This window comes from Dermacentor andersoni, chromosome 6, assembly GCF_023375885.2.
Source record: "Dermacentor andersoni chromosome 6, qqDerAnde1_hic_scaffold, whole genome shotgun sequence".
Classification (NCBI taxonomy): Eukaryota; Metazoa; Arthropoda; class Arachnida; order Ixodida; family Ixodidae; genus Dermacentor; species Dermacentor andersoni.
The window spans coordinates 163697623-163716348 of record NC_092819.1 but is presented as its reverse complement, the minus strand read 5'-3'; the positions used below and the strand labels follow the sequence as shown (position 1 = coordinate 163716348).

Here is an 18726-nt window from a genome sequence, read left to right as displayed (position 1 = left end):
CAGTTGGACGATTGCTTTTCGACTACGTCAAAGGTCAAACACCATTGACCAAGCACCGTATCATCACGGATGACACTACGCGCCGATTCGACAAAATCGCTACCGTGTTGCTCCAAAGGAACGCGAAGATATTCAAAAACAAGTGATGAAGATGCTCGATGATGGTGTGATACATCCTTCGAAAAGTCCTTGGGCGTCACCCGTGGTATTAACCCAAAAGAACGACGGCACTTTGCGATTCTAAATCGATTACCGCTAATTAAACCAGGTCACGAAGAAAGACGACTACCCGCTGCCACGCATCGACCATTCGCTGGACAGGCTGCGGTATGCACGTTATTTTTCATCAATGGCCCTACGAAGCGGGTATTGTAACATCGTGGTCGGCGAGAGAGATCGTGAGAAAACTGCCTTCGTGACCCCCGACGGCCTTTACGAATTTGAGGTCCTTCCGTTTGGTTTGTGCTCAGCGCCTGCCACTTTTCAGCGTCTAATGGACGCGGCACTGTCGGGTCTGAAGTCGCAAACATGCTTGGTCTATCTAGACGACGTCATAGCGTTCTCAGCTACATTGGAGGAGCACCAAGACAAAAACATCATTGAGCCGTCTTCCAGTCCCTGGGCGTCACCTGTAGTGTTGGTTAAGAAGAAGGATGGCACGTGGCGCTTCTGTGTAGACTACCGCCATCTGAACAACATTACTAAGAAGGACGTCTACCCGCTCCCACGTATAGACGACGCCCTTGACTGCCTCCACGGTTCCAGCTATTTCTCTTCCATTGATCTTCGTTCTGGATACTGGCAGATTGCTGTTGACGATATGGACAGAGAAAAAACCGCGTTCATCACAAAGTAATGCCGTTTGGATTATGCAACGCCCCTGCCACCTTTGAGCGTATGATGGACTCCTTGCTCCTTGGTTTCAAATGGTCCACTTGTCTATGCTACCTCGACGACGTCATCGTCTTCTCGCCCACGTTCGACACTCACCTTGAGCGTCTAACAGCTATACTTGACGTATTTCGAAAGGCGAAACTGCAACTTAGCTCGTCCAAATGTCGTTTCGGCCGCCGCCAAATTACTGTTCTGGGCCACCTCGTTGACGCTTCCGGAGTACAGCCTGATCCCGACAAAACTCGCGCTGTGCGAGACTTTCCGGTTCCGAAGACAGCCGCAGACGTTCGAAGTTTTGTCGGGCTATGCTCGTACTTTCGTCGTTTTATTCAAGATTTTGCGGCAATTGCTAGACCCCTGACTAATCTATTGAAGAAAGGCGTACAATTCTCGTGGGGCACTGAAGAAGCCGCCGCCTTCTCTCGTCTCGTCACTCTTCTCTCCTCACCACCCATTCTCGCCCACTTCGTCCCTGATGCCCCTACAGAATTGCGTACAGATGCCAGCGGTCATGGCGTAGGTGCCGTCTTAGCACAGCGTCAGTGTGGCCAGGATCGTGTTATTGCTTATGCAAGCCGCCTCCTCACACCATCGGAGCGCAACTATTCCATTACGGAACGAGAATGCCTTGCTGTAGTCTGGGCGGTTGCGAAGTTCCGTCCTTACCTTTACGGTCGCCCTTTTTCCGTAGCCACTGACCATCATGCTCTCTGCTGGCTCTCATCGCTAAAAGATCCTACAGGCCGGCTTGGTCGATGGGCTTTGAGGCTACAAGAATTTTCATATTCCGTGGTCTACAAGTCTGGCCGCTTGCACCAAGACGCTGACAGCTTGTCGCGTTACCCTGTTGACGACCCTGACTCCTCCAATATTACCAGTGCTGCTTGTGTATTCTCTGTGTCCCAGCTGCTTCATTTCGCCGACGAGCAACGTCCTGACGCCTACATCAGAGCACTCATCGACCGTTTTGAACACTCTCCGGCCGATGCCACTCTACGCCTCTTCGTCCTCCGCGACGGTACTCTGTACCGTCGTAACCTTCATCCGGACGGCTCTGAGTTCCTACTTGTCATACCTAAGCACCTCCGCTCAACCGTTCTACAAGAACTTCACGACGCACCAACAGCAGGACACCTCGGCGTATCTCGAACCTATGACCGTGTACGTCGCCGTTTTTTCTGGCCGGGCCTTGCCCGTTCCGTACGACGTTACGTTGCCGCTTGTGAACTTTGCCAACGACGCAAGAAGCCTTCCCAGCTCCCCGCTGGTTACCTACAGCCGCTCGACATCCCCGCCGAGCCCTTCCATCGTGTCGGCTTAGACCTTCTCGGCCCATTTCCGGAATCTACATCTGGAAACAAGGGGGTTGCAGTCGCGGTGGACTACGCGACCCGCTATGCCGTAACCCGCGCTCTTCCGACCAGTTGCGCAACTGATGTTGCGGACTTCCTCCTGCATGATATCATTTTGATTCATGGTGCCCCGCGTCAATTGCTAACAGACCGTGGCCGTACGTTCTTAGCCAAAGTCATTGACGACATCATGCGTGTCTGCTCAATCCAGCATAAATTTACCACCTCCTACCACCCTCAAACGAACGGTCTCACTGAGCGTTTGAACCGCACCCTTACAGACATGCTATCCAAATACGTTTCAGACGACCACCGTGACTGGGACCAGGCTCTAACTTACATTACATTTGCGTATAACTCTGCCCGTCTCGAAACTGCTGGCTTTTCGCCTTTTTACCTCTTGTATGGCCGTGAACCGACGCTACCACTGGACACTGTGCTTCCGTCCACCACAGCTTCAACTAGCGCTTATGCCCGTGACGCTATCGCCCATGCTGACCATGCTCGCCAACTTGCGCGCACTCGTCTACAAGTCTCTCAAGACAAACAGAAGCAACGCTACGACCTCCGTCACCGTGATGTCCATTTTGTGCCCGGCACCCTCGTGTTGCTTTGGTCGCCATCACGTAAAGTTGGGCTATGTGAAAAGCTGCTTTCCTGCTACACAGGCCCATATCGCGTGCTTCGCCAAGTAACCGATGTCACCTACGAAATCGCTCTAGCCACGCCCACTACGTCCTCCACTGTCACAGCCAGTGACATTGTCCACGTCGCCCGACTCAAACCGTACAACTCTCCACGCGCCTTGGATATTGAACAGCACCGTGACGGCGCTTTTGCCGCCGGGGGGTAGTATTACGATATCACCGAGTGATGCTGAAGGTATATACGAGCCGCCGCGAGAACGACGACGAGGTGTGTCTGTGCCTTTTGGGCCGCGAGCGAGTGTCGGTCTGGCGATCTGGCTCCACTGTAAATAACCTATATATAGCTTCTTTATTCTGTGTCTTTCCACACGTAACAATATGCTCGGATGGCGTGACGTTAAAACCCAAGAAATGTCATTTTGGTTTCAGTAAATTGCGCTTCCTCGGCCACGTCGTCAGTCACGAGCGTGTACGACCTGATCCAGACAAAATAGACGCTGCAGCAAAGTTCCCCACACCGTCGGACAAGAAGACAGTAAGGCGCTTCTTGGGGCTGTGCGCCTATTACAGACGCTTTTTTGCGAACTTTTCATGCATTGCTGTGCCGTTAACACGTCTGACACGAGACAATGTTCCCTTTCTGCGAGGTGAAAATGAGCAAGCAGCATTTAGCGAACTATGCCAACGCCTGCTAACGCCTCCTGTTCTTGCGCACTTCGACCAGCATGCTGCTACAGCACTTCACACTGATGAGGGCAATGTTGGTCTGGGTGCCGTACTGGTCCAGTGGCAAGATGGCTGCGAAAAAGTGATCGCCTACGCTAGCCGAACTCTCTCGTACGGAGGAAAACTACTCGACTACCGAGAAGGAATGCTTGGCCGTGGTGTGGACGGTTATCAAATTTCGCCCGTATTTGTACGGCCGTTCATTCAAGGTTGTCAGCGACCATCATTCTCTATGTTGGCTAACTTAAAAGCCCCATCTGATCGTCTGGCGCGCTGGAGTCTTAGGCTTCAGGAGTTTGACATGACCGTAATGTACAAATCAGGGAAGAGGCACACCGACGCGCACTGCCTCTCGCGGTCACCCGTCAGTCCGCAGGTACCGACGATGTGGACGTGGACGCTTCATTTTCGGGGTCGTCGGCGCCGTCACCATATCACAAGAGCAGCGCCACGACCCAGAGTTGCTTCCACTAATTTCTTGGAACGCCAAAGTAAAGACATTCCTTGACTTTATGCCAGGGGACTGCCGTCGTTTTGTCTCCGGAACGATGTTCTCTATAAGAACCATTCTGCAAGTGGCAGCAAGTACCTGCTTGTCGTACCGGCATCACTTCGAATAGAAATACTAAAAGCATGCCACGATGAAACCACCGCAGGTCATCTAGGCTGCACGAGAACATTGTCCCGACTCCGATGCTAGTACTTCTAGCTGGCCAAAGCTATCCTCTGCTGTAAGACATCACGTACAAACATGTGCCGACTCCCAAAGACGCGAAGCACCTCCCGGTATGCCTGCAGGTCTCTCACATCCGGTCGAGGTACCAGGCTAAGCATTCGCCAAAGTTGGAATGTATTTCCTTGGCACATTTCCAACTTCTACAGCTGACAACAGATGGATCACTGTTGCGACCGATTACCTGACGCGTTACGCGGAGACGAAAGCTACCCAGCGGGGCACAGCAGCCGAAGCAGCTCATTTTTTTCATCGAACACATCGTCCTTAGGCACGGCGCCCCAAAAGTCGTCATCACAGACAGTGGAACTGCCTTCACTGCCAAACTCCTTGACTCGGTTCTCAAAGTCAGTGGTACAAGCCACCGGAAAACAACCGCATATCATCCCTAGACGAACGTACTAACCGAGCATCTTAATAAGACGCTCGCAGACATGCGTTTCATTGGAGAACATATTGAGCGCCAGCAAACAAGGACAGAAGGGAGACGACACCACAATAGCGCATTGTGGTGTCGACTCCCTTCTGTCCTTATTTGCTGGCGCTAAATGTGCTTTCCAAGTCAGTTTACCAACACGCCCAACAAATGGCAATGCTTTGCATGTTGTCGACGTAGAGCATAAGAACTTGGATCAGATTTTGCGTTACGTTGCCTTCGCCTACAATACCGCTCGACAAGAAACAACTGGAATGACACTTCAGCTTGGTGCACGGTCGCGAAGCCACGACAACGCTGGATGTCATGCTGCCGCACGAGTTTGACGGCATACCTACCGACGTTGACGAATTTACCCAGCGCGCCGAAGAAGCCAGGCAGCTTGCCCGCGTACGTATCTGCATTCATCAAGACCTAGATGCGAAACGATACGATCTTCGGCACAGGTCCGTTTTCTACACTCCCGGCGACAATGTATGGGTCTGCATACACATAGGCCGTCGTGGACTTTCCGAAAAGCTCCTACGACGGTATTTTGAGCCGTACAGAGTGATCCGTCGCCTGAGTGACGTGAATTACGAGGTCCTTCCTGACAGTGACAATAGTTCAAGTCGCCGCAAGCACTTGCCTGAAGTGGTGCATGTCGTACGGATGAAGCCGTACCCGTCAAACTAACTTTCGATTTCTGTATTTTTCTTTTCTTGCTTATTTAACTCTGTGCCGTTATACACCGCCCTCGTACGCTTAAATTACGAATTGGGACGATGCTTTCTTCTGAGGGACGCAAATGCCGCACCTGTACTCCGTTGAAGAAGAGGAGAACGCGAGTATGATTGAGCGTACTTGTAAAAGCGCTGTGAAGAAGTAGTCGCGGTTGCGCTCATAATTAAAGCGGCGACCTGCTGTTGTGTCTCCTGCTCTACAACCCCTGTTTTGACGTTGCAACAATATCTTGATGGCTAGTACGCCAGAAAGGAGCAACGCTGAACGATACGTGAGAGTCAGGTCAATCAGAGCGGCGGACAAAGATTTTGAAATCAGTGCGTACGAGACGGCCCCTCACACTACGTGTAAACTGGTCATCCGCAATGTGGACATTTTGGATGGCCCGGCGACACTTGAGCCGAACATATTTAACGATCGTAATCCGCTGGCTATGGCCGCTGGCCGCTGGCTTGTCTTTAAGTGGCAACCGGCAATTGTGCAGATTGACATGATCATGACAAGGAAAACTGCGTGTAAGCGGCAGCGTCTATTTGCTGGAACGCACTGTAGTAGTTGGTTGCAAGCACATCGTACGCCAGCGCACATTCCTGGCACATACCACATAGGACAAATGCACGCTGCCGAGACATGTTGGTTTTTCGAGGAATCTTCGTGGGTCGCACGACCAACACAGAAGGCACGGACGACAGGAGTGCAACCCGCGCACATTAAACACACTAAAACGAAAGCAAGATACTGACGACAGCGGTGTAAGCTGCGGCACATGAGCAGATTTGATGCTTTCCGTCTGACACTGTTGCAACGGGCACTGAAACATCGCACACTGCACATGTGTCCCTCGGAGATCGCGTCAACGATGTCTGAAGCTGTACAGTTGATGTTAACGACAGCAGGAAGTTATTTAAAATGAAGTGACCGCGCATGTAGCACGGGCAGGAGCGAAATGCGTAATTCACGGGTTTTAAAAGAGGTAACCGAAGTACAAGTCGTTCGAATTACGTCACAGCAACGGCTTTCTATAGAGAGAAAATTTTCACATCTCGAAGGCCATGCTTTTGCTGCCTGCAGATAACAGAAGCGATTCAAATTGAAAATGCGTTATAGAATTTATTTCTATGCCAAGCTATAGCCTACAATATGGAATTATCTGTGGTTCTGTTTGTCTTGCAACAGCTATGCGCAGTTAGGCAGCCGCACAAATCCTCAGATGACGCTGGCCGAGGTATTAGCTGGTCCCAAGCGACTAAGGTCCCTTTACAAGCGACCTGTTGGTGGCGCCACCCACTGCCCCGTTTCAAAAGCGACGCTCATAGCATCCATCCAATCATCCTGTCGCTCTGTTTACGAGTCGGTCGGGCGTGCGAGCTGCAACGATGTGCTTGTTTGATCGTGTGTTTTGTGTTTGCTGTAGTGAAATGTGACTTAATTCGCGTGCGCATAAGTGCCACAGGCAGCTTGTGTCTCGCTGCATACTCGCCGTATAAGTGGCACGCCAGCCAAATGTGGACCAACGATGTTCATGCCGCGGGGTGCATTGCCTTTGTCTCTGGTTGTCCTGCAAAGTTTGGTGGACGTTGCAAAGAAATAATGCGTATTGTTAGCGTGCCACTGCTCGTCCACTATGCACCGGCATGTATGCTGGGAGTAACATCGCAGCACCGGCAACTTGGAGGGCGCTTTTCGACCGCGTTGTACCATTAAAAAGATGCGTAACCGTGCTTGCTAACTACACACGTGTTGTGCGTGCTTCTCGTGTGGGCATAGAGTGCCTTGCGAACCTAGGAAAGAGAACTCCCACAACAACAGTGAAGCCTATGCCGATGCTTGCTGGGTGTTAAAGTTTAGTTGCGCAAATTTATTGCCATAATGCGAAATTGAAAATCTTTATAAGCGTTTTCTTCCGATCAGAAAGATTACGTTCGGAAATAATTGTGTTGATCGGGCGCGCTTGTGCGTGAACTCGCGCTTTTCTGCTGAAGTCGCGTGATAACGACTCATCTGCCTCTTGACTGAGTCTTACTGCAATGACGTTTTCTCGCTTATAAATAATTCGACGTTGTAAATAATCTCTGCTTACAAGGTTTTCAATTTACGAACAGTATTAGGGAAGAAAATCTAAGCAATCACAGCGTGCTGCTGGTACAGGTTTGTTTTCAAGAGGTGTTGCCATAACTTTGGCGTAACTAAACGTTGCAGGGGAAAGTTGCTTAAAGTCATGAAAGAAAATCTAGAATTGTTATGTAAACGAACATTCATGTAATGCGCTACTGCTGCTGCGTGCGTGTACGAAAGTTTGCTTTGTTGAAGGGGTCCCTGTTATCGTGACATTCATCAGTGACTTCGACTTCGTGCTCTGTTGCCACCCTGCACCAGTGCAGGCATTGTTTTCGTGACTGGTTTTATATGCTCCTTGCATGTGTTCACGATGTGACAGTCTTATTGTGCCACAGATATAAGTTAACACATATTTCTCTTTTTAGTGGTGAAGCCGTGACCCCCTACAGTGTCCACATAACCCGTGGCCATGGCTGCAGCAGCACGGCGTGTAATCTGGATGGACATGTCAGGTATGCATTGAGTGTACGTGTTCACAAAAGTAGGATCTCGGTATCATTAGTGGATAAGTGTATCGACATATTACTTAATGCATCTTGCTAAATAGGCTAAATATTTGTGCAACTTTATTCCACTTGCTGCTTATTTGTGTTTGTAGACATTATGTACACGTTATCTTGTTCAGTTAAAACTACACCTGACATGTCCTGACGTTTAGTATTTTTCTCGCATCAATCGCTTGGCTACAAGTTATATTTTATTTTCGCTTATGACACAGTATATTTTATTTTTATTTTGGTTTTATTTGTTTGGAACTGTTTCCTATGCTGTAGCATATATTTCCATATTTTCCGTTCTGCTTATGCTACACATGTGCACTTTTTGTCCATGTAAAAATTTGAAGTGTAGTGTGCCATATGTCACAGGTCTAAGCACGCAGTGCGCATACCATTGTTTAACATTGATATTTATAGTTATTTCTGTCTTGTTCTCAGAATAACTGCCACTGGCAAATACACATTTGATGAGCTCGAATTTCTTGAAATGAAATAGGAAGGCCAGTATTCATTGTGCTGCAGTTACTTAAGTAGTGAGGTGTTTTTGGCAAGCTTGCTGTATTTTCTCTCACTTTCTTCATATTCTTTGCAAACTGCCCCCATTCGTGCTAGCAGGCATTGTAGCAGTTGTGAGTGTGTCTACTGCAACAATGTCGCAGCTAGTTTGGACACACTACAGGGTGCCAACAGATACCCTTCACTCTTATGCATTTCTGAGAACCAGCCATGTCCACTCGGCGAAACTTGTAGTGTCAATTTGAATTTGGCGGTCAGTTCATGCAACTCTTCACGACAAAATTTACGCAGCGAGGGTAAGGAGACCATACAACTTGACCTCGGCTAACAACTCACTGTTTAAGTTGATGGAAGGATTAACAAAAATAGCACTGGATGTGCACTTGTGTTGTGCACAAGTTAATTTTAGAGTGAAGGCATACGTTGTAATACAAAGGCATAAAATCGCGATAAACGGTGTTTGGATAAAAAAAAAGTAAGTAAATAGGCACAGTCTAATTTATGTCCCTTGTAATCTAGAAAGGATGCCTTTCTTCATTTGTTGGTAATGGCGGCTGGCTCACACTTATTGTTATTTAGGTGGTGATTTTCTTGCCAATTGATTTCTCTTGCCAATTTTCAACCATGGGTGAAAACAGATAAACAATCCTAATCCGGCCTGAAGCCCCATTGCGGATATGTGTGGCCAAGTCTGATGAGCATACTGGTCTTTTGAGTGAAATATGGTGATCTCATAGGTGCATATTTAGGCACCAGCCAGTCTGCCCTATGTACATTTGACCACATGTGAAAGGAATACAGTACACTGCCTCTGGCACGTACTGGACAAATTTGGTGCTATCATTAACCAAGCAAGCCTCGCTTGCCTCCTTGCCTTTCTCAATTCAGTTGTGAACTGTTGTACATATGCTGCCTACTTTATTTTTGCTGGAAATATATGTGCATAGCAGTCCACAAGTGAATTGACAAAGGCACCCAGGCATTGGAGGCTTGCTTAGTTAAAGATACCCAAAATTTGTCTCGTATCTGTCAGGGGTAGTGTAGTCTATTCTTTCGATCACGTGAATGTTTGGTCCATTGTATATTGGGCATGCAGACTAGCCGGTACTTCAGCTTGCGCCTAGGAGAGCACCATAATTCACTCAAAGGACCAGTGTGCTCGTCCCATTTCAATTCAATTCAGTTTATTTTTCATTGATAATAATTTGTACAAAGGAACTGTTGGGCCTGTAGCCAAAGGCTAGTGTAGGCCCATAGTCATATATGTAGTAGCAGCTACAATGTCATGCGCATATCTAGTTTTTAATGATACAACCTAATACAGTTAGGTGGATACATACAATTAAAACCATAGAAAATGAAAAACAGTGCATATCAATCAATGGTAATAAAACAGAACTGTCAGGAGAATACATGCACATACACAATAAAAAAACCGAGATAGCATATTATACGTAGAAGTGACATATTTGCAAGGGTCTGTGTTGAAGTGTTTAGGCTTTCTGAATAGATCCATGAGGAATAATCTTGCACAGTATGAAACAAGTGGAGAACCAGACTGACGAAAAATCACGTACTTTTTGATAGGTATAGCTTTTTAACAGCAGACACGAAATTGTTGGCCATTTTTACCTCAAGAGGTACTGCATTCCAAATTTTAGCACCATGAAACTCAAGTAGTCGTTCGCCAGACATGTTACGACTGATTGGTAGGTTAAAATTTATATTTGTTGCACCCCTTGTATTGCGATTAGGTGTAATAAACAGGCTTGGTGATAATGAGTGATTCCCACGTAAAATATTGTTAATCAGTATGGCAACTTTCATTTCGCATGCCAGAGATAATGGTAATATACCGAGACGACAGAACAGCATGTAAGTATTATCATGTGGGCTTGTGTATGTCATAATGCGCAAGGCCCTTTTCTGTAACCGAAAGACGGGATCTATGTATGTTTTATATGTGCTAGACCATGATTCAGAACAGTATGTGATGTGACAGTGAAATATGGAAAAGTAAACAACTTTAAGTACGCTAAGGTCAAGATATTCCCTGCATTTTATTAATAAATAGCAAGCCGAAGCTAATTTCGCGCATATACTAGATATATGGTCTCCAGTTCAAGTTGCAGCCCAATAATACCCCTAAATATTTTATGTGATCGAGCTGTACTATTGTTCCACCTAGAAAGTGAATTTGCATGCCAATTGTGTCACCCCTGGAATAACGGGAGTTGAATACTATGTATTTTGTCTTATCTCTGTTTAGTGTTAATTTATTACATTCAAACCAAGTTGATATGTTGGATAACTCGCTGTTTATAGTGTTCTGCAATATGCCAGGAGATTTACCCGAAAATAATAGCGTGGTATCGTCAGCGTACATGATACATTTTGATGACTTTAGTATTGTTGGGAGGTCATTTACATATAGCGAGAACAGTATGGGCCCCAAAACTGATCCTTGCGGAACTCCTGTGACTATAGTAGTATACTGGGAAACAAAGGAGCCAAATTTTACATATTGTTTTCGACCATTTAGGTAGCTTGAAAAGAGGTCCATTGTAATTTCGCTAAAACCATAAGTTCGTAATTTTTCCAGAAGTATGGAATGACAGACCGTGTCAAATGCTTTCTTTAAATCTAAAAATAATCCTACGGCAATCTCGTTTTTGTGTAGAGCTGTGTATATACTCTGGGTTAGTTCTAACACTGCTGATAACGTTGTTCGATTGGCTCTAAATCCATGTTGGGAATCTGTTAGAAGCTTGTTTTCGTTTAGGTAGTGCTTCAGTTGAGCCGCGATGACCTTTTCAAATACAGTATTTTTTGCTAAGCACAGAGATAGGCCGATAGCTTCCAGGGTCATTGACGTCGCCATTTTTATATATAGGAGAAACTCTTGCTATCTTTAATATGTCAGGGTATGTGCCTCGGCTTATACAGTTATTAATTATTTTAGTGAGTACTGGCACAAGAATATCCATATTGTCTTTCAATGCTTTTACGGTAATGCCATCGTGGCCAGTAGCTTTGTAGCAAGGCATGCCTGATATTATTGAGGTTATGGCATGCTCGTCCACTTGATCCAAGGAAAAACATGCATGGATGATGGGGCAATCGACATTGCTTTCAGTAACTGGAATACGCTCCGCTAGCTTTGGGCCAATGCTAGTCAAATGCGCATTAAAAGTGTCGGCGCACTTGGCATCAACATGTTCAGGAGTGATCGGTTCTTTATTTGGTTTATCAATTACTGCTTTTATAATTTCCCACATTGTTTTGGTATTGCCTTGTGCTTGTTTTATTAAGAATGCGTTGTATTCTTTTTTCCGCCTCCGGATAACAGCTACTACGTGGTTACGAGATATTCGATAATTTTGCAAATAATAGGTGTTATCTCTGTTTTTTCCATTTTTGGTACCACCAGTCCTTTTGTTTTATTGCTGTAAGTATGGCGTTATTCATCCACGAGCACAAAGGTTCCTCGTATTTGTTTTGTTTATATGTGGTACACTGAGATATCATGTGGGCTAATGCATTTGTAAAGTTTGCGCATTCGATATGAGCCTCACTGCTAAATTCATCTTGAACTTCCTTTTCCTTAATTTTTTGCCGCAGTATTTTGTAATTAATCCTGCGATTTGCCAAGATGGTCTTTTTTGCAATGGTAATATTTGCGCTGTGTAATAACACAAAAATAGGGCAGTGGTCAGTGAGACTCGTATCGTATACGCCAGAATGTATGTTATCACTGTTACACAATACATGGTCTATAGTTGTAGATGCACTTGGTGACAATCTAGTAGGTTCGTGGATTGTATTCTTAAAGTTGTATGACTCCAGTAGGTGCGTGTATTCACAATTCGTGTCTTTGCTGATATCAATGTTAAAGTCGCCAACAATAGTGATGGTACCATAGCTCTTACTGCTTAGGGTGGAAAGGATAGATTCCAACGATTGATAAAAAACGGGCAGACTCGAGTTTGGTGGCCGGTATATTGTACCAACAACTAAGCGTGAATCTAAAAGAACAAAGAGAGATTCAACCGTACTGTTACTAATCTCAGTATCGGTGATTATCCTAAAGGGTACCGTCTGCTTGATTAGTAGAGCCACTCCACCACCGCGCGATACAGCATTCCTGGGATTGCTTACAAGACTGTATCCCGGAATGGAGATGTGCTCACCTTCTTTTAACCAAGTTTCCGTTAAGCCAATTACATCAAAGGTAAAATTATGCTGTGCCAAAAAGGAACACAATGTATCTTTGCTTGTTCGAAAACTTCGAATGTTACAGTGAAGTATCGATATACCCTGGGTTTTGTGGAATTCCCGTTCAACATCACGGATTGAGAACGCCATGATTGTTGTGGCAAACAAGACTTAGCTCTAGAGGCTCTAAACTACCTTTTTCAGGTCGTCTTCAGAAATGATGTGCAATACACGAGAATTCTCGGTTTTCCGCATTAGAATTTTGGCCTGCGATACCCATACATACTTCCAATTTTTCTCTCTTCTCGCTTGGCGAGCTTTTGCGAGAAGAATCTTATTCTCTTGGCAGAGGTGTTCATTAATGAATATGGGCTCATTCTTTTGGAAGCCAAGGGCCGATGTAGACAATCTCTCTTTCTTGGCATTCTTTATCATTTTGTCTCGGACTGCAATGGAGGTAAACCTTACCAAAATATTCTGTTGAGCCTTGTTTTTGGTCGGAACTCGATGCACTACATCAATATCTTCGGTACGAAGTTCCATCTTCAAGCAAGTCGCTATGTTTTGCATCATGTCTGGCAGCGATTCGTCTGCCGACAATGGAACATTTCTTATTTCTAAGTTGTTCCGACGACTGTGTTGCTTGAGCTCGATTATTTCCTGTCGCATTTCTCTCACTTCCCCCTGCAACTGGCGCACATCGCCAATAATGCTAGCCTGCTGGTGTTTCACTTCTGATAGTTCGCGGTGCACGTTGTGCACGTCAGTCCTCAGTTGCTCAAATGTCCTATTCATGACATCCATGAATGTCTTGATGCCCTGCATGTCCCTCTGGGACTGTTTGTTGTCTGCTACTAAGCTTTTTATGTCAACTCTGATGCTTGTTGTGATACTTTCCAGCATTGAAGTAATGTCTAGCAAGACTTTAGCTAGTTCTTTAATGGTACCCGGCGGTTTGTCCACAAGAACCTGTCCAACCTGTCCTGAACCTGTCCTGACCATGCATTGACACGACAAGCTGTACACTGGATTTAAATTGTTCATCTGTTTTGTTCGCCTATGGCAACCGATTGATACAACACATCAGCGAGGAATACCATGCACATCTAAAAATGGGACATGTGTCAGTCAATGCTCGTTATGATTGCATGACAAAGAGGAATACTCTCTAATGACATGGAATAACAATCAGCATACTTAATTATTAAATTCTTTTTATGCAAGTTTGTTTATTATGCTTTTATGCATTTGCTGTTCAACTTGTGCCCTCCCTCTGAAACAGCGCTTGGGTGCAAACGATAAAAAAAACCAGACATGGTGTGGTGTATTAATTGGGATATATGCCATCATACCGGCGGCCAACACAGGTATGACGGTAGGCTTGAAATGTACGAGAACTATGCCAGTAGCTGATGCAAATATTTCATAAGAACTGGCACTTGGATGTCTCGGGGATGCATTGGATTGCCCGTACACGAGCACTCCTATGCTCATTTCCATCCCAAGTAATCGGATACTGAGAAGATTTTCCAATTCACGCTAGCAGTCCACAGACTGGTGTCCTTTGTCATGTTGAAACCGATACAGCCGAAGTAGTTCACAACATGTACACACGCCACAGCTGATCCACGTTTCACGTTGGCGCAGCCAAGAGCGATTTCTGGTTACTGTAGTTACTGCTGCACCCATAGGCCACATATTGGTTCCTCAACAACTTTGTATGAACCGACATGACAATTTTTCGCAGAACTAGCTATAACATCTCCAGATCGTTCTGCAGCAAGTGATACAGCGTGTATTTCTGTGGTTGAATGCCAAGTTTTGTTAATTTTCTGTTCTTTCCACCAAGTTTTGTTAATTTTCTGTTCTTTCCACCATGCAGGGTACACGTGCACTCACTTCAAGACGACGACACTCCACCTCAAGAACAGCCTCTCCTCAATGATGATAGCGAGATTAAATGAAAGGAAAACATCACATCCGTAACCAGACTGATACTGTGTTTTCCTTTCATTTAACCTCCTTCTGCATGTAAGGAAGCATTGATATGCTCAATAAATGTTTTTGCTCAATTTCTTTCGTTGAGTAATGTCTAACATGCACCATATGTACGGGCACATGTACATGTTTTCAAAAGTGCTGCATCTTCGCTAGACATATATACATGCATACAGGCTGCATGTATCAAGCACCAAAGACAGTCACGCACATGTCTAAACATCTCTAAATAAGGTCTGACTGCCATTCGGACACATCAGAAAATGTTACAACACGTGGTGGCCAATTTCGTTATAGCAGTGCTGTGAGCACCAGTAGTCTAATGTATAAGCTCATTAGAGATTCATTAGAAAGACATGAGAAAGTCACCAGAAAACTGCTTTGAAGCGCACATTAGGAACACATTTCATGCTCACAAGAAAAACACTCATCAAGAATTGAACAGAAAAACGGTGGCCAATATGTTTTAGAATGATATTAGGAATACATCAGAAAATTCCAAAGAAACTCATCAGAAAGTCTAATGGCTGTGATGTGAAAACTCATAAGACTTTCATATGAAACTCGTCTCATATTTTCTTAAGAGAGTAGTACTAGCATCGGAGTTGGGACAATGTTCTCGTGTTGCGTAGATGACCTGCGGTGGTTTCATCGTGGCATGCTTTTAGTATTTCTGTTCGAAGTGATGCCGGTACGACAAGCACGTACTTGCTGGCACTCGCAGAAAAGTTCTTATAGACAACATCGTTCCGGAGACAAAACGACGGCAGTCCCCTGGCATAAAGTCAAGGAATGTCTTTACTTTGGCGTTCCAAGAAATTAGTGGAAGCAACTCTGCGTCGTGGCGCTGCTCTTGTGAAATGGTGACGGCGCCGACGACCCCCGAAAATGAAGCGTCCACGTCCACATCATCGGTACCTGCGGACTGACGGGTGACCGCGAAAGGCAGTGCGCGTCGGTGTGCCTCTTCCCTGATTTGTACATTACGGTCATGTCAAACTCTTGAAGCCTAAGACTCCAGCGCGCCAGACGACCAGATGGGGCATTTAAGTTAGCCAACATAGAGAATGATGGTCGCTGGCAACCTTGAATGAACGGCCGCACAAATACGGCGAAATTTGATAACCGTCCACACCACGGCCAAGCATTCCTTCTCGGTAGTCGAGTAGTTTTCCTCCGTACGAGAGAGTTCGGCTAGCGTAGGCGATCACTTTTTCAGAGCCATCTTGCCACTGCACCAGTACGGCACACAGACCAACATTGCTCTCATCAGTGTGAAGTGCTGTAGCAGCATGCTGGTCGAAGTGCGCAAGAACAGGAGGCGTTAGCAGGCGTTGGTATAGTTCGCTAAATGCTGCTTGCTCATTTTCACCTCGCAGAAAGGGAACATCGTCTCGTGTCAGACGTGTTAACGGCACAGCAATGCATGAAAAGTTCGCAAAAAAGCGTCTGTAATAGGCGCACAGCCCCAAGAAGCGCCTTACTGTCTTCTTGTCCGACGGTGTGGGGAACTTTGCTGCAGCGTCTATTTTGTCTGGATCAGGTCGTACACGCTCGTGACTGACGACGTGGCCGAGGAAGCACAATTCATTGGAACCAAAATGACATTTCTTGGGTTTTAACGTCACGCCATCCGAGCATATATAGCTTGGTGCTCCTCCAATGTAGCTGAGAACGCTATGACGTCGTCTAGATAGACCAAGCATGTTTGCGACTTCAGACCCGACAGTGCCGTGTCCATTAGACGCTGAAAAGTGGCAGGCGCTGAGCACAAACCGAACGGAAAGACCTCAAATTCGTAAAGGCCGTCGGGGGTCACGAAGGCAGTTTTCCCATGATCTCTCTCGCCGACCACGATGTCACAATACCCGCTTCGTAGGGCCATTGATGAAAAATAACGTGCATACCGCAGCCTGTCCAGCGAATGGTCGATGCGTGGCAGCGGGTAGTCGTCTTTCTTCGTGACCTGGTTTAATTAGCGGTAATCGATTTATAATCGCAAAGTGCCGTCGTTCTTTTGGGCTAATACCACGGGTGACGCCCAAGGACTTTTCGAAGGATGTATCACACCATCATCGAGCATCTTCATCACTTGTTTTTGAATATCTTCGCGTTCCTTTGGAGCAACACGGTAGCGATTTTGTCGAATCGGCGCGTAGTGTCATCCGTGATGATACGGTGCTTGGTCAATGGTGTTTGACCTTTGACGTAGTCGAAAAGCAATCGTCCAACTGGTGTATCAGCTCCAATAGGCGCTGCCGATCGGAAGGCGACAGGGTGGAGCTGACGTCGACAGACAAAGGTGGCGACGGCGGCACGGTCGTTTCTTGTAGAGCGAAACAATCTTTTACGTGGGGGATGTCGTTGCAGTCCGCAATTGCGGTACCCTCCTGGATGTGACGGCGTTCGTTGATGAAGTTCGCGAGAAGGACTTCCGCATGCCCACGAGTCATTTCGAATACGCCTCCAGCAATGGAAACGCCTTGCGTGAGCAAGAGTGCAACAATATGCTCCGCTATCATATCCCCGTATAGTAGGGCTTCTTGCATGATGCAGAAACGAGGCAGCAGGATCGCGGCTGAATATCACATCGTCGGCGATTCGCAAGCGCTCATGCACGTTTCCCGTCATTCATCGTGTCGCCATATGGCCTGACAGAAAACGTCACCATACGTTCCGGAATGTTTATGACTGCGCCGTGATCTCGCAGAAAATTCATCGCAGCAGTCGAGGAGAATGATGAAAGTGGCAACGAAGCTGGAATCACCGATGCGAGTTCGGCCGGTGCATGTTCCCGTTGGTGGCAATAGCTGACCCCCGGTACTTCTTATGTGGGGCCCTGTCCACGGCGTTTTCACTTTCGTAATGCGGTCGGCCACCTCATGCCGCATAATCGAGAAGTCTGCGCCAGTGTCGGCAAGTACGGTGATGTGATGTCCATCCAGCAGAATGCTAAGATCGGCACGGGCAAAGTCGTCGGCCTGAGTATTCGTCGCCGTCATGTCGTCTTCGTTGGGAGCGTGGGGGTAATTTTGGCGTCTCGGCACAAGGCAACCTTCCCCTCGCTGGTTGCTGCCGTTAGTTTCTCCGGCGCGGACTAGGGGAGCGACCACCCCTGCCCACGTCAGTGATGAAAGTCTAGCGGCTTGGGGAAGTGTAACGCACAGGTGATAGGGACTACCAGCGACGACGTGGTGAAGCTGCTCGGTGGAGTGACAGCTGATCATTACAAGTACCAGCAGCGGCTGCCTCGTCCGTATTTTCTCATTTCAGCATTGTTTTAAATTTCCACTGTAAACACCATGCACACTTTAGTGCCCCTTCGGCAGAGTCTTTTAACAATGGCGTGTGAAATGCATGTGAATTATATGTGTCTCAGCATCGCTTCTCTTTAAAGTAAGCAACGCTAAAAATTAATTAAGAAAGACACGTCTAATAATTTGCAACATTTATTAGTGATGGAAACATCGTCACTTGCATGCAGAGGTCATAAATATCTACAGGATGTCCCAATTAACTATCATGCACCAAGATAAAAAAAAAGCAATGCGTTACTCGAAGAAAACCTAGTTCATTTTGTTTCGAGTACAGTGGAGTAGCTGCCAGTAATTTTTTCGTTATGGATATTTAAATCATTGTAATTAATTATCTAACTCGAGACATACTATCATAATTATCAAAGTGTCAATGAGGCATTTGTAGGCACAGACACGGGACATCTAACTGCGACATTTTCAGCGACGTACTAATTGCACACAAATTTTTTTCCGACTGATAGGTAAACCTTGCGAAATATGGTGAATACCATGTGACTGTGCTCCCACCCACATCATAAAGCAGCGCCCTCGAACAGGCTTCTTCTGAGTTAGCC

General features: G+C 46.3%; 1 protein-coding gene and 1 long non-coding RNA gene across 2 annotated transcripts; one reads left to right on the top strand and one right to left on the bottom strand.

The window, feature by feature from the left end:
* Positions 1–7859: 7859 nt before the first annotated feature.
* Positions 7860–14933, top strand: LOC140218852 (uncharacterized). Its single transcript, XR_011895043.1, has 2 exons — positions 7860–8081; positions 14740–14933. It is a non-coding gene; the product is annotated as an uncharacterized lncRNA (long non-coding RNA).
* LOC140218894 (uncharacterized) lies at positions 13044–13682 on the bottom strand. Its single transcript, XM_072288599.1, has one exon. It carries the CDS (start codon positions 13680–13682, stop codon positions 13044–13046), a length of 639 nt encoding a protein of 212 aa, XP_072144700.1.
* Positions 14934–18726: the final 3793 nt, after the last annotated feature.

Bases quoted from the DNA above. Each gene is read 5' to 3' on its own strand.
- LOC140218894 (XM_072288599.1), bottom strand. From the start codon at position 13,682: ATGCAGGGCATCAAGACATTCATGGATGTCATGAATAGGACATTTGAG.